This window comes from Gavia stellata, chromosome 3 (genome assembly GCF_030936135.1).
Source record: "Gavia stellata isolate bGavSte3 chromosome 3, bGavSte3.hap2, whole genome shotgun sequence".
Classification (NCBI taxonomy): domain Eukaryota; kingdom Metazoa; phylum Chordata; class Aves; order Gaviiformes; family Gaviidae; genus Gavia; species Gavia stellata.
This window is the reverse complement of record NC_082596.1, coordinates 15916841-15933595: the sequence shown is the minus strand read 5'-3', so window position 1 is coordinate 15933595 and position 16755 is coordinate 15916841. Positions and strand designations below refer to the sequence as shown.

The 16755-nt window shown below is 42.4% G+C and overlaps 1 protein-coding gene across 1 annotated transcript in view; it reads right to left on the bottom strand.

The window, feature by feature from the left end:
* The window catches only part of EXT1 (exostosin glycosyltransferase 1), a 181572-nt gene that overhangs the window by 9723 nt on the left and 155094 nt on the right, over positions 1-16755 (bottom strand). Inside the window, exons 2-7 of the mRNA XM_059836358.1 lie at positions 14833-14926; positions 11985-12092; positions 8139-8258; positions 2968-3100; positions 1502-1620; positions 675-770 (exon numbers count right to left, since the gene is read on the bottom strand). Of these exons, the coding sequence (XP_059692341.1) occupies positions 675-770; positions 1502-1620; positions 2968-3100; positions 8139-8258; positions 11985-12092; positions 14833-14926 (670 nt within the window). The remainder of the gene's footprint in view (positions 1-674; positions 771-1501; positions 1621-2967; positions 3101-8138; positions 8259-11984; positions 12093-14832; positions 14927-16755) is intronic.

Sequence of the window (16755 nt, the reverse complement as noted above, 5' to 3'; positions counted from 1 at the left end):
CCTGTATTTGGAAAGGAATCATCCACTTCAGTGTGGATTTAAAAAAACCCCTCTTTTCTCATCTGCATGGTGTCTGTTTCGACTTTGTGGAAGTGCAAACAAACAAGTGTGTTGCACAGCAAGATACGACATAGTGCTTTTGTTCCCATGCAAGTGTACCTTGTCCCTTCCTTTTTTTTTTGGTGGTGGGATCTCATCACTGGTGGTAGTACCCTACAAGGCCATGAGAGAAGGTACTTTTCAAAGGCAAGTTAACACCATTCATTCTCATCTCTTTCTCTGCTTTTGAGTCTGCAGCTGACCCCCAAGTCTTGCACCTGACTGCTCAGACTCAATGAATCCAGCTGCATCACTACTTTCATGCACCTGCAGAGAGACCGAAATCTCCAAAGATGGGGTCAGCATTACCTACTCTTGGGGCCACATTTGAAAACTGGGTCCCACCTGTGAATCTCAGATTCATGGCATTAATTGCCATGCTGATGTTTTCTGAGAACACAGGCCTCACGCATGAAACACGAATCTGTGACCAAGCTGGTACAAAAGGCTAAGGAATAGAAAGGAGCTGTCAAACTGTTGGGAACTACAAAGCTTTCACCAAAATAGCTGGAAGAATAAATTCTGGTCCCACTGGAGGATATAGGCAATCTTTTACCATGCTTCTCTCCACCTACCTTGCTCTCTCCTTCAATGACTATGACAGGCACAGAAGTGGCAGGCCAGCGGTGTTTGGCTGGGAGGGGTTTATCACAATTCCATAAAACAATAATCTGAAAGAGAATATTGGACCATGATCAGAGACCTTTGTTGCAATGCAGTCCTAACTCTCAGGACTCAAATCTCCAGACAGAAATGTTAAATTCAAGTTAGGAATTTCAAAATCAACAACAGTGATACAAATCTGTATAAAAATAACATTTCCTACAGTAATTTCACCCATCTTGACTATTTACAATATACGTCCTCTCAGGAAAATATAGGCTGGACAGGAACTCAGGAAGTCTCTATCTCGGCCAGGTCATACAGATGACACTGATATACTTTGTCTCTCACAACGGCTAAACCACTTGTGACACTCCACTGCAAGAGGGTGTTCCTACTGAACTCCCCAGGGTTTCTTTTAGAGAAGCCGAAATCCTGGCACTGCTGAGACTAAGAGCCACAGCGGGAGGAAGGAAGATCACGCAGGGGCTCTTGAGGCACAGACATGCTTTTGCAGTTTGCGGCACACACAATCCAGATCTTTAAAGTGCAGTCATTATGTTACCTGCCTCATGAAACAAAGGGATTTAATTAGTCTCTATTCCACTCCCATTATACTCAGAATTTTTGTTTCCCATGCATGCAAGTCACAGACAGTAGAAATCTCAGACAAAAAAAACATCAGAATTGAAACAGGGTGTTGAAACAGGACTGAGAAGATCTGAAGTCAGTAGGTTCTTCACTCCTTGGATAGTAGTTTTGTCTCCATTGTGATTGACAGTCAAACAGTGCTGCTTACCTGTGCACAGTACTGGGACTTGGCTACAGCAACCAGGAGTTTCAGCACAGGCTGAGATTGGGAAACCAGAGGAGTTACTGCATGGATAACGGCAGTGAATGTGGAAAGAGGCTTCAGACCTGAAATGAAGAGATACATGTTCAGTAAAGACAAAATTGCCCTGGTTAGCACAGATTAAAGGACTCTGGAGTTGGAAAAATAAGCTGCACTTAATGCAAACCTTGCCACGTTTTTTTAGGCCATCTCCTTTCATTTTGGATACTAGGATAACAGATGCTTCAGAGGAGATCCCACTTCCCTTTAACTCCCACACCCTCTGAAATCCCTGACTCCAATACAATTACCGCCTTTTCTTACTCACTATTTCCACAGCTGTCCTGTAATCTCTTTCTTTCATCCAGTTTGTCCCACAGATAATACTGACATCTAGTTTGTTCAACCAAAACTCTTTCGTGACATGGGCTCTGTTTTGCTGTCTGGCTGTGGATGCTTGATGTTTTCAACAGACTATCTCCACAACTTCCAGAAGCTTGCTCAGTTTCCTCAGTTCCATTACAGCCTCTCTCAGATTTTTGCTCTTTCTGGGTTGATCCCCATCGACATGCATCTTCAATTACCTCCTGAGCTGATAATTCTGCTTGCATCCTTGCCTTCCATTCTCATATTTTTGTCTCGCTATGATTTCCTTCTCTGCCTGAAATAACAGATCTTACTGGCATCTACCCTTCATTACTGCTCTCAATCTCATTTAAATTCATCTGTGTGGGGTCATAGTCACTTTTCATCAAAATTTCCACAGAAACCTTCTTCTCCCTTTTTAACACAGTAACTGTGAATTTTTAGCAGGTGAGCAGTACAGATCCACACAAGTCGGATGGTACAGGCTGAGCCAAAAGTAGCAGCAGTCTGGTAAGCGGGATCCGTTCAGCCTGCAGGCACATTCCCCTGCAGAACTCATCATTTAAGCTCTGCTTCAGGAAAAAGCCACGAACCTAAGCCCTATTCATTCCTTCTAGTGGGATCCATATGAAGACACATGGTATGGAGAATAAATCCATACCAACTATGCACTCCAATAACAAATGTCATGGGTAAATTACCACTTTTCCAATTTGCCAAGCACAAATAAACAAAGAAAGCAAAAAGCTATTTCTCTTACATCCTCTCAGGCCATGAATGGGTCAGCTACTCAGGCATTAATTACTGGCAACTGAAAAGTATGAAGGGACCTTTTTTTTTAAAAAAAATCTTTGCAAGTATGAGGCACATGATGCATGTTGATGAGTCAGAGACATTCCAGTCTACAGTGGGCAGGGAAGATTGAGACAGGATAAACGAAAGACATCATTAACTCGAAATGAATAGTAAGTCACTTGGCACATGCTACTCAAAGATCAAATTCCAAATTTCCACTAGAAATTCCAAATACCATTCCAAATTCCAAATTAGAGCAAGGATTCACTCACCGAGATTAGCATAGTAGTAAGGAAAATCTCCCAGATATGAGGAATACTGTGGCAGTACAAATAACCCTCCAGGATGTTTGTTCCATATTAAGCTGTTACGTGATATGTGCTTAAATATTCTGTCCTGAATAATCTGGAAAACAGGAGAGGTGATGATTTTTAAAATAGACTGTAATAGTCACTGGTAGAAGCTTCAGGGACTCCAGCTGACTGGAATCATCACCCATTTTGCAAAAAGCTGAGGCACACAAATTACTAGACATTCCTGCTTAATCTCTCTTAAAATGACACAGAACCTGCACACTTTTACACCACTTCAGCAGCTCAGGCTTTGTGCAATAGGTTTCAGAGCACCTCATTAGTCTCTCTGGACATGGGGACCTTGCAATGCATTGCATTTTGTATTTCAAGTCAAATATTTTGTCTATTAGAGTATCTTAGCAGTTGTAAGCCCGATTAGTTCATTGTCAGCTTTACTATCCAGAACTCACAGAAGATAATTATTTGAGGATGGCATTACAAAGCTAGGTATTACTTTGAGATAATGAGAGCATTCAAAACCACAAAGACTTTCAGCAAATCAGGCTGCACTAATTATTCATTTTTGCTTAATTAGAAAGGGATATTAGCATTCAGATACATCACTGATTCCACGTCTCAGTACTATAACAGTCCCTTGTTGGACGAAACAGAAAAAGATCTTTTGGCAACTACTGTCTGTCTCTGCAGAGGGCCACGAACATAGATTCCTAGACTTTTAAGGTCAGAACAGGTTGCTAGGTCATCTACTTTATTGCCTAGAATACCACAAGCTACAAAAAAAGACACAAGGCTGTACAATTAATAGTCATTTATAAAACTAATTACATCAGATACCTGTATGCAAGAACCACAGTGGTTCTTACACCGATGGGAGCTTTTTCAAACTTGCTGCAAAGTGGTGGGATTCAGTGGTGGGAAGCTGTAACTGGACAAATTCAGCTTCCAAATAAGATGCAGCTTTCTATGTGCAATCTGCTGTTGGGCCACATGTTCTTGCAGATTTGCCTTTTCTCAGAGCATCAGAGGTTGGCAGGTCTGGAGATGGGACATTGCAAAGGGCCAGGGGGTGGTGAAGGAAGAATTTTCCCCTAAGCTAGCTAAGCAGGATTGCCTTGCCACCTTCTGCAGCTCATCTTCTGCGATCTCCGAAGGAGATTTCATGTAACTGTCAGTTTATGAATTGCACAGGTCTCAAGTGCCAACAACATGTTAGTTCTCCTAACCTAACGTCTCCTGCCTTAACATAGGCATATCTGGGTGAAACTCTATGGCTCTGAAGTTGGACTAAATGTGATCCCTCATCATTCATTCTGGCCTTAAAATCTATGGAACTAAAGAAGGTATATATGCACACCATAGGAAACCCAAAAGCAAGCAAAAAGACCCAACACAAGCCAAACAAAAGCAGCTGCTGGGAGTCTAAACAAGTTAAAATCTCTGTAAGCAGCTGAGCTGAGGGACATTTGGTCAATATAGAACATGAATAAGTGTTGCTACAGGAAGTGGTTTTCCTGGAATTTTTGATTGCCATGACAAAAAAAAAATCAAAACACCAGTTACATTGTGCTAGGCAATCCACTGCTGGTGGTGATATACGTACTGCTAAACTGGGGCAAATGTTAGGTGTTAGCATGGTTGTCTGAATTTTGCCTAAAGCCAATGACCATAGCTAATATGCAGTAATTCGCTCACATGCGTAAGTTAATTTAACCTTTTTTTTTGGTCTCGGAATAATAGACTTAGGACTGTATTTCCATCACTGACAAGAGCGTATCTGAATATTTCTGTTTGGGAAGTTAGGTGTATCAGTTGTCAGATCTCCTGCATGGTAGTGGAGAGAGGAAAAAAAAGATGATGACTGCTGTTTCTCCATCTGCAAGTTATGCCACTAAACAAAGACAGAACCTAGAAAGTACATATTTTCGAGTGTTTACCACAAAGCCTAAATATTACAGCTCCTTCCTCCTGCTTTCTCAGAACTGGGGCATAATCAGATAAGGAGAAGTTTGCAAACTTACATGGTCAGGAGGTTTCCACAGACGGTGGAGTTTTCCACCACGCTGGTAGCCAACAAGGCTGCAGGGGAAACACATGGCTCGCGTTCAATGCTGCCTCAGCGCACTTGGAGCAAACGTTGCTCTAACATGGAGCAGGCCCCTGGTGCCATGCAGCACACACAGCCTTCGGTGCATGTCAGGCACACAAATCTCACCAGCGCAGTTCCGCACCAGGCTGGGGAGCTGGCCTCGGCGATTTATCGCAGTTAACAAATGGAAGATTAATTTATCACACTCCTGGTCTACATAAGAAACCTAGCTGTCTGTCATGATAGAGGGGAGAAAAGAAAACTTGGCAGAAAGAGAACAGAAAAGTATAAAAGAAGATAACATGGAGGACCAATCAATTAAAATGCAGAGTGTATAGCATTGCACATATTGCAGAGACAGCAGCTACACGGTCTCTCCAGTGATGAGGCATGACAGGAAGTTTAATCAGAGGAGGAAGGGGTTAGGATCTCTGGTGAGATCTCTCTTTTCTTTTTGGAATTCATTAATAGTCCAATATTTTTGTCTCCCTCATCTTCACGCTTCAAAAAGTTCACATATTGCCTTAATCATTGCTGCTTCTCAACATGCCCCGGCCAAGCATCAAACATGTTTTGTCTGTAGTTTGTGCTGTACCTCTCCCCTCCTCTTCCCCAGCGGAGGACTGAGCACGCCGCACAGGGATTTAGGGATGTTTTGGGTTTTTCAGAGAAGACCAAGCTGAAAAACTGTAGATACACTGGAGCATGTGTGTGCTTGGTGTTTGCAGCAGTCCACTGCTGCGCTGCCAGCGCTCCGACTCACCAGCCTGCAGCAGGCACTCATGAACACTGTTTCCTAACCCACACCACGGCCATGGCACTGGGCAGTTCCTCTGTGCCTGCAATATGGGGTTGCTGGCCAAATGATTCAAACACCTCATTTTGGGCTATGAGCTGTTTGGCTTAGGCCACCAAGTGCTGTGAGAAGATCAAGGACCTTAAAATGTGACTTAATGTTTGCAGAGGTGTCCAGGATAAAGGGCAGAAGAGAGCTGTGATGTCCTTGCAGACACCTGAGTCAGTGAAGACTTTTTCTGTACTGATATCCTCACACGTGGACATGTACCAGCGCTGCAGTTAGCAGGCAAGTGATTTTTCTGATGGTATCTAGCATCATCACAGCACCCTGACACAACAGTGTTACAACAGACGATGGATAACATCCACCAGAAAAAAATAATCCTGCTAGGAATTTACTTCCAGGCATCACATTTCAAGAAGAGGATATACTGCTTGCAGATTTCAGACATCAAAAATCACTCTCAACTGGTTTTTTCCTTTCCTAAGGAAAGTTAACTCACAACTTTACTTACACAAGTTGAAATGTGAAACGAGTATCTGTTCATAAGAACAGGATCCATTTTAGCTGTCTCAAAAATTTCTCAGAGTCCTGAATTAAAAAATAAACAAAAAACCCCTCAAACCAAAACCACCCTCACAAACAAATGAAAAAACCCAGAACATAACTTGAACACCAGGCATACATTACTTGGTTTCATTAAATTAAACCTTCCAGGAAGATTTTTGTTTTCACTTTAGTTTTTCCCCTCCGAGCAGAAACTCCAGCTTGCTGGTTGCCCAGCTGCTTCAGCTTTATTATGGGTTTTGCTGTCCCCTGGGCACCTGCGGCCACATGGGCCAACGTGGCCCAGGGCAGCGATACAGACACATCTGTGAGCACTGGAGCTTGATGTGATGGACACCAAGGCCATGGGGGCTGCAGGTTGCGTCCCCTCGAGACCAGCCCCAGCACAGGCAGGAGAGGGGCAGCGAGGAGAACTGTGCACCCCTCTCCTTCTAAAAATACCTAACGATAACAAGGTGCATGTAGAGAAGGGGCACATGATACCTGAGGCACCCTGATTGTCCTTAAGTGTACTTCTGTAAGGGTAAATTAGACTGCAAGCACTGGCACGTGGTCTTCCAGCTTTGTTAGTCCAATCCTGGTGTGGGCTGTGATAATTATCACTATCTCATCAGTGCTTATGGGGAGTCTGAGGATGCAGAGCCGTTCCCAAAAGGCAGCACAGATGAAGACACGCTTTTGTGGGGGGGGGAGAGTGTTGAGAGGATAGCTATGCCAGGGGCTCCGAAAATGTTCCCTGGCTGGTTTTCTTCACTGGCACAGAAAAACCTAAGGGACTGTCTTGCAGCAGCTGGAGGTAGATCAGCCACGGGCAACCAGTACTGCAGGCAGCAGCACTCATTTGCAGTTTTCAGGGGAAAGCAGGCACAGTGGGAAATGTGGAGCTTTACAACTGTGCACAAAGACAGATGCAACTGCAAAACCATTAGCATAAGACAAATGCATTTGCACCTACAAAGTGAGCCACTTTCAGTGGTAAAAGTGTGTCAAAAATTTATGTGCAAAATTGCGACACAATTAGAAGAGAAACCTGCTTTTGAAATTGTAGCCTGGGCCCTACTTCTAAAGAGCCTTTCATCTCTCCTCCGTCTCTGAATTCAGAAAGGATTCTCTCCACATTTGAGATCATCTGTCTTCCTGTTTAAGAGCAGTCTAATTATGATTATTTATTAATAATTTATAAGGATGATCAGGCCTTTTCCTTATCCTCTGTGTGAAGATAAGACACTGATTTACAAGCCCCCCCTTTTCCTTTAGCCAGACCAATAGCCCTATCACAAGGCATCAAAATGTTAAGGAATGGTCAAGGAAGAGCTTTACAGTAATATTTTTTCCAAAATTAATTCCAGAAAGGTTTCTTAAAGAAACACATTCACTACCAATGACAAGGATAGTGATTCATAAGCCATAAAGCCTTGTGAAGGCAAGATCACACATGACAACTTTTCCATGTGTCAGGTAGCTCCCATTTTTCACTGTGTCAGTTTTCTAATGTGGATTCTGATAATGAATAAAGTATTTCCTTAGGGGAGAAAACTTATCAAGATGCCAAGCTTTTTTCCCAGTGACCAATTGCATGTCATGAAAACCAAGGTCCAATGCTGGCTGAGGAGAGGAGCAGCTGGACAGGCACGGAAACCTCGCTGCTCGGCAAGGTCCCAGGCAATTTTTACTCACCTCTAGTGTAGTCAATACAATCTTCTCAACTGAAGAAAAATAAGCCTCCCACAAGAACTGTGTCTGCTGTCTAAGTGCTAGGATTTTATCCTGATGGATAGACCTGATTGTAGAAGGAATCTGTAATACAAGATATAATATAGTCAGAAGCTTCAGAAAACACTGCAAACTCATCAAATTAATATGCTGCTGACAAGTCCTTTCCTCTATTAGCAAGCTGCACAGCTTCAGCGCTCCTGTCCGACAGAGATGCGTGTGTCAACAGTTAAAGCCTTGATGTAGAAATGAATGAGACACAACCCTTTATAACCTTTGGTACTGAACATACGAATTTTTTTTTAACATCTGCTTTCTTTTATTTTTTGGTTATTTTATGGTAACAAAAGCTCCCTCTCCCCAGCGCTGTGGTGTGGCACAGTAAGGGGTTCCTCCATACATCCCTCATGCACAAAGCTTTTCATGGACTAGTATTTTAACAAACTAGTACCTGCAGGTCTGGAGAGTCCAACAATAATTCCCACTCTCAAAGTATATTAAAGGGATCTGGAATTATATTTACCGCAGCATGGCAACACTAAGTGCCCTAAGGAAAACATAGCAACATCTTAAGTAAGACTACACTTTTTGGGAGCCTGTGGATCAATTGCATTTTACTAATTACTGTGGGTGGAAAGAATAACGTCTCCCACGCCACCTGTTATTCACGAGGGAAAACACTGCTTCTTTTTTCCTCTCTCCATTAAATCAACACGTTAATTCTGGTATAAGTTGCCTTACAAATAAAACCCAAATTGTCCTGCTGCTATGCTTTGCCATTAAAAACCACAACTTCTCACTGGATCAGAAGGGGAGGGCTTCACTTCTATGTCTTTCCCCATCCCCAAGTCCCTCTTCCACACTGGAGGGAAACTAACGTACGTACGTGTCATTCTTTAACTTGACCAACACCTCCAGTACACCACTTTGACAATGCAAATTGACATTATCGAGGGAATTTAACTGCAATTTGCTTCAATTACAAGGGCTACTCACAGCATCAGAAAGGCATCTAGGATACGTTGCTCATTTGTGCTCATTTTTTCTAGGAATGAAGAGTTGTGCTTTTGCACCTACTTTTTTGTGATTTCAAATTAGGTCACTTTGTTGTCAGACACTCATTTCTCATAAATCTTTTACCTAAGTCATTAGTTGTAAAAGCATACACCTGGGCTGTGTGTTGCTTTTTGCACATCCCAGCTCATTCTGAAGTTTACCTGCACCCTACCACATTCCACCCTTTCCTGGCCATAACACACTTTGCTTATTCCTAAAATATTGAGAAGTGTCAGTGGTGATTATTTGCTTTCACAAGCTCCCGAATCAAATGATTTCACATGAAACATTTTCCCGAAGAAAATTTGAGATTTTAAGAATTTATATGTAAAAAATTTCCAGAAGAATCAGTAAATTCCTTACTGCATTGTTTGCATTCAGGTCTGAACACTGTGTCCAATAAGACCACGGCTCCACAGGGTGCAGTGTCAGATGGGACAATCTCTGCTCTCTAAGACCTTCCTCTCTTAGACCTTCATCTTAGAGACACTGCTAACTATAATACAGAATTTGAGCTTATGAGAGTTAGCACTACAGCAAGGTGGAACAGAAGAAAATGGTCAGACTGTCGAAGATGGTACTTTACATTCCTTTGCTATAGGCCCTTTAGGTAAAATATAGGTCTTTAGGTAAAATATTCCCTGCAAAACTAGTATGAAAGGTAGAAGCTAAAAACATGTATCAGTATATGTTTTTGCAACTGATCACATCACTATTCCAGAATGGTAAATAACTGCATCAAATTTCATCTTTTGAGGTGAATATTCTTTCTTTTCATTCCTTTTCCAGTAAGTTCCAGTAAGTAGAGGGATAATGAACATTACCTGTACTGGCTGTACGTGGATGTGTATTAATCAGCAAACACATGAACAAAGTCACTTCACAGTGGTGATATGGCATTTTGTCTATAAATTCATTCATTTCATTGCATTATGTGCAACGTTGCGTTTGTGTGCATATGTGTGTGAGCAAGAAATAAAATCAATACTCATTCCCAGCTACACATTTCGAAAGGGAAGGCTGCTCCGACTGTGAAGGTTACTGCAAGAAGTTATGATTTTACAGACCCCACCATGCTTGCGAGTGCCTGCAAACACAGTGCCAAGGTTAAAAAAAAGCCTTGGTGCCTGCTCCGTTACAACACATAGAAAGAAAATTCAGAGCTCCCATTTTAACTGCATTTGACTATTAGTTATTAATCTACCTGTCCAGAAAGACAGGTGAGGAAAATGATGTATTAATACTAATCTGGCAGGATTACACTGGAATTATTAGAACGGGATGACATCTTAATAAAAGGTCACTTCAGTAATAAGTAGGGGGAAGGGAAAAACCACCCTGCACGAATAAATGCAGAAAGGCTGGATTAAGCTCTCCCAGCACTATGATGGGGAGAATATGCAAATAAAAACATCCGAGCTGCTCTCAAACAGGAAATGAAAAACTGTAACATAACAAAAACATTTCCCAGAGCAGACATTCAGGCCCTCTGCCAGCTCTTTAAAAACACTGTTAATAACGGTGCAGTAGCTGTTCAATATGGAAGCAGCTGTGAAGAGAATGAATGGCACGTTACCGGAAAGCATGAAGATCAGCAAATTATTATTATTTAAAGAGAGAAATAATTTTGCTCAGAAAAATGTGTTGTCCACAGAAGGAAAAATCAAATGACCCTTTTATATTTGCAACTTGTATCAAATTAAGGAGAATAGGCAGCACTTTGCAGGGCTTGCTAGGCCAGCTCTTCACAAATATTTACTTCTTCAGACAAATAAATAGGCATCTAATGAGATTTTCAAAGGTACTTAATTTTTGGTGTGCCAAGACACCTGTACCTTTGAAGGCTTCTCTCCGTGGATGACAATAGCTTGCCACTTTGGAAATGAGTTAAACTCAACCATTAAAAAACCCCAAAACTTTTCATGGCTACTTAGTGGCTACTCCAGATCTCGTGGATCTCAGCTTCATGCTGGGCAATGGCATTTTACCAAATGCTACTTTGGGGAAACCAAATTTTCAAGAACTCTTCCTAACGTCAACTTCTCCACATACTTTACAAAATGTATTTAGACTATAAAACCCACTAGGGAAACAGAAAAAAAAAATCTAGTGAATTTAAAACCAAAGTAGATGCTGACGGTAGCAGGGAATTTCTAACTTCTCAGCCCACCTTTGTTCCATGATCTCAAGGAGATCAACAATAAGTGGCATAAACACTGCTTCAGAAAGCAATGTTACATGGTCCAGACATCAGAAAAGGGACAGATTCTACTTCCCACAAAACTGTTAGGTGGTAACTCCTGCCTGAGAAAATATCTGCTTTCCTGAGGAGTCCCTCCAGTACCTGCCAGCCAGACACACAGCGCTGGTGGAACCCCTGAGGATAACCTGTTTCTGAAGGACTAGAGCAGAACCTGCCTTCAAATGTTTTCTCTCTCATCACAGCATCTGGTCCAGGACTGCTCTGCCTCAGAGAGGCATCCAGGTGCTCCACACCAGAAGAGATTTCATGCTCTTAGGAAAAATAAAAGAGTCTCCTGCATTTAAGAATGTGGCCTGATGACTGCAATGACCTTCAGGTCAAAAAATGAATGATGTCATATTAAATGAGTTCATAGCCGGTGTGACACAGACAATCCCTTCAAGAGAAAAATTCTTTTACAGCCCTGACCTTTTGGATTCATCTTCCCGGTCCATTTAGATGGCGGCAGCAATAATCAACTGATCCACTGAAGGCCGCGGTCTTTTTCTTACCTGTAATAACAATCTCTCATCGCCTATGACGGCAGCTTGGTTCCAGTCAATCACTTCCGAGAACGGCAACTCCCATCCATTGCTGAGCATAACCGGGACGCAGGCAGCCTGCATGCAGACAGAGGCATTGCAGTCATTAGTGGGTACCTGATGATTAGGGCAAGCTTTGAGGTTTGCACCAACACCATGACCATTGTTTTCTGCACCAGCTCAGAAGGAGAGGCAACATGGCATAGAATACCACAAGCTAGAGGCCACAGGAGGGCAGCCCAAATGTTTATCATTTTTCATTTTGCGCTTATTCATATTCACTGAAAGGTGGGGTTTACATGGAGAGTGGCATTTGAAATCTGGCGCTTATGCTGCCAGACGAAGGCAGAACTGTTAAAATGCTGCAGATGTAACACCAGAGAATTTGATACAAAATGATGGCCTCCCTCGCTGCTTTGTGAACCATTCAGCAGGGAGCTAACTAACTCCCTCAATTTTTATAGTATGTTGCAAGACAACCCTACAGAAAATACAGATCATATTTAATTCCAGAGCACTTTTTCCACAAAGGAGGAGTGAATTCCCTGTCCTGTTAGATATCAGCTCCCCAAACAGAGGCAACTGCACAAACACAACTCATCTGTCATCACCTGTCTACAAAAATAAGAATTGCTTTCTGTCTTAAAACAAACAAAATGCCTACACATTTAGTATCTATTTCATACCAGTATGATCTGTCTAAATTATTTAATCTGTTATGAGTTGCGCAAGTTCCTCTGCACAGACAGCAAGTTTGCGAATATTCACTAAATAGGGCAGTATTTCTGTAAAGAAATGATCGCCACTACATTCTGGTCAGCCGGATCACAACATAAGATCCAAACCAAAAACCTCCTGATGTGATGAAAGAACCTATTACCAAAGGATCTGCATCAAGCCTGTACTCTGGTTCAGTTTCTTTTGGATCAAGCCAAGCTTAAGTGCTCTGAATTTGGTCCAGACTAGGGTTCAGACCTCCCATACCTCACAAAAGATGCTATAAAGGGGAACCTTTCAGACTGCTGTACCTTCCCTGGTAACATGTATTACACACAGGATCTTAGACTGGTCAAGTCTCTGCATTACAGCAGTGCTTATAATGCGTAAAGAACTGTGATCTTCTGTAAGGAAATGACATTAGTGCATGAAAAAAGGCAACCAGAAAACACTTAGCAATGTATTTTTCTGTTTAAAACATTCCACTAATGTGGATTACGTCTTTCAACATGCCCTGGAGCCAGACAGAAATTGGGAATTCATCATAATCAGTGAATACTGCTGCTAGCCTGTTAGGAAAATCCTCAGTGCCTGCACTTTATCATCATTGACCTGGAGCCTCCAAGTTCTGTACAGTGAGGTATGCTCCCTGCTTTCTTCTCCTGAGATGATGTATCTAACAGAAGCTGCATGACTTGTGGCCCAGAAAAAAGAGGTGAGCAGTGCTCTTCAGAAGGAACTGAAGTGTCTTGTCATCCCAAATAAGCCAATCCCACTTCTTCCTCCAAAGAGGCTGGAGAGGGAACAGCACTTGCAGGCTATTAATTTTCTCCTGAGTAGGAGCAAAGAGGTAAGTGGCAGTCGAGAACTTGGATCTCAAATGTGACAGTAGGTGTAGGGTTCAGTGGTTAAACCTAAGTGTCCAGCGCATTTGGAATGCTCTAGGGTATCCAAGAAACCCCTCAAAGGCTGGCAGACATGATACAGGATCTACTGGAGACCTTCTGGAGAAGCAGCAGAAAGCCAGAAGTGTACCCCTGGGCTTCTAAAATGACGTTATACACCTACACTTAGGTACCTGAATCCTGCACTGCATTGTGGTAAACGACACCCCTTAATGCGGCTGGGACATTTTGTGGTTGATGAAGAAAAGTGATGTGATGCTATTCATTAATAGCTTTACTGCCAATGCTGGGACACTTCCCAAATGGCAAAAGGACATCCGGAGGCAAGACCCTGTAACGTGTCCTCATTTGCCATCTCACTGACACCAAGAAGCGCCTCAGCCTCCCCTTCCCTCCACTCCAGCCCCCATGGAAATCCAGATGCCAGTCCTAGAGGGGAGCTGCAGCATCTCCCAAGATGCTCTGTGTGGCTGACTGAAGATCCAGGACTCCAGGGCTGAGCTGATGCTTGCCAAAAAAAAAAAGGTCACGCCAGCTGCAGCTGGAGTAGGTCAGTGTCAGGCTTGATCACTGTGCTGCCAAGTGACTCACGAGCCTCTTTGCATTGCCCTCTGCTGCTGGCCAACAGCAAAAAAGGGAGACCATTACCAAGATGTTTTTAAAAGGTGAAGGGGATTCAGGTGCTGTCCCAGACACACTGTGAACTCCCTGAGATCAGCCTATATCCACCTTCATGTGAAGCTTCCAACTGGGGCTTTACAACCTCCAGGCCACCTTCTGCATGTTCAGCAAACACCATCTCAAGACAGGCAATGCATAAACAGGTCTGTTTTAGCTAAGTGAAAACAAAAAGCTATTTTTACTGCCCCGGGGCTTACTTGTAGAGGCCAGTGTCTCCCACGGGAAGTCTCACAGCTTGATAAAATACTGCTCTAAACCGGTCCAACCTCTCAGCCTCACTACATCCAGGGAACCCCTTTTCCTGGAGGTAACGCAATTCAACCTTCAGATGAGCTCGGTGCTCAGCCCCTCCTGGGAAGAAGCTGCCAATTGCTCCAGAAGTATGAAGAGAGGCTTTTGCAAAGTGGATTACTGTCCACTAGGGAAATGAAACACATTTCCCTCCTCCCCACCTCCTTGCTATTGCACACTGAATTGCAGCCAGTGTAACCAATGCCTTAAACTGCAGCTCTTACCTGCAAGGCTTCCAGAAACCTGAAAGAGCCAAGCCTGCGGCCACGGGGAACCAGACAGAAAGTGGCATTGTGCAGCATTTCACGGTAATCATACCTAACAAGAACAGGGGAGAAAAGAGAAAATTCAATTAGCGGTGAGTCCTAGAGTAACTGGGCGTGAAAATGCAAACAGCTGTTGGGACACATCTGGATAAAATCATCCCCGACCAAGACCGCTCACCACCAGGTTAACTAGCCCCCTCCGTGCACGCGTGTGTCAGCCATCTCCCCGGCTCCTTTTTGTTCATCCTTAGGAGCAACCACCATGGGAGACAGCTGGGGAGAGTGGTGATGAAACTGAGAAGAAAGGAAATAATTTTGCCTTTGCAATAATCAGCTATTTCTGTATAAATAGGCCTGCATGAGTTCTAACAACAAACTTATATAAATATTTTGACACCCAAAGCATTATTGTGGCACTTCTGTGACCCTGATTTATATTCAGATTTAGTCAAAGTCATGCACAACTGTGTTCATTTCTGCGCAAGAGGTTTGTACAAAGCAAAAAATATTCAAACTATACCAAAGAAATCTTTGCTTATCGAGCAGGCACTAAAAAAGGGACGGGGGGTTATAATGACTCACTTGGTGGTTATTGTCAAGTGTGGTGAGAGGGATAAACTGCCAAATTTGGGCAATTAACCACATAGCTGCAATGACCACTGCTCCTCCAAATTAAAACTTTAAGTGTTTATAAACACTCCTGGCTTTTTTTCTGATTCCATCAATCACCTCAAAACCATTCACCAAAACCACACATCAAATCCTAACAGTTTCCAGCCTTCAGCCTGTTATTAGCTGTACTTCTGTACTTCTGGCAAACCCATGGAACTGTGAATGGCACCGACCTCGTCTGAGACAAAAGGATCCAGATTAAACACCCTCCATTCTCCAGTGTCCTGGCCTCTGCAGACAGGTGTTATTTTGACAGTAACTTGTGGCACTGAAATTTTCTAACACTAATAATCTAATTTAACCATAGCCTGCAGGCAGACCTATTTTTTTTGTATACATGTATATGTGTATATATACACATATGTATATGATCATATTTTACATATAAAAAAGTCCGGATCTACGTTTGTATTCTCACACAGGCCAGACAGCTGGGAGTAAGCCAATTTTCAATTATAAGCTCTGTCTTTAGGAAGAGACATCTTGCAAAGGCCCATTTGCTTAAACAAGCGTGTATAGCTAATTTGCACAAGAAAAGGTCACTGTGAATGGATTAAGATTATCTCCACTGAGAGTAAAATAAAAACCCTCGTTGCATTAATTAAAACTACAAAACAGACTTCAAAGTACTTTTTTTTTTAAATCGTATCTCAACTTTGGTTAAAATATATATATACATATTCCATCCAAGTGGCAGCAATTTCTTTTCCTCCATGTGGGATATTGATTGGCAGCCATGTCCCAGCTCACCAGCCAGCAGGGACACAGCTCATGGGGGAAAATATTAGGAAACTGGAATACCAGAAAAAGAAAAAAAGTTGCCATTTTTAAGAATTCCTTTTTTACATACCAAGAGGTCTGAGGCTCATCGCTTTCACTGTATATTGTTATGACAGAAAATTTTAATAAATACCAAAAATACAATACAATACCCTGTAGGACTAGAATATACCAGTCAGAAGTCCCCCATCATTAGCTAGCTAAAAATGTAAAACCCTGTTAAACCCCAGAATTCAACAATAATCCACAAAACGTCGATGGCAGAACCAGAACACAAAGAAAAGCAGAGAACAAGGCCAGCACAAGTGAGTCCTCCATACGCCAGCAACATCTTATAATGGGCACCTTTTCTTTCATATCTAATTTGCTGATATTAGGATAGATTTACAAAGAAAAAAAAAAAAGAAAATGGATTTTGTTGACCATTTC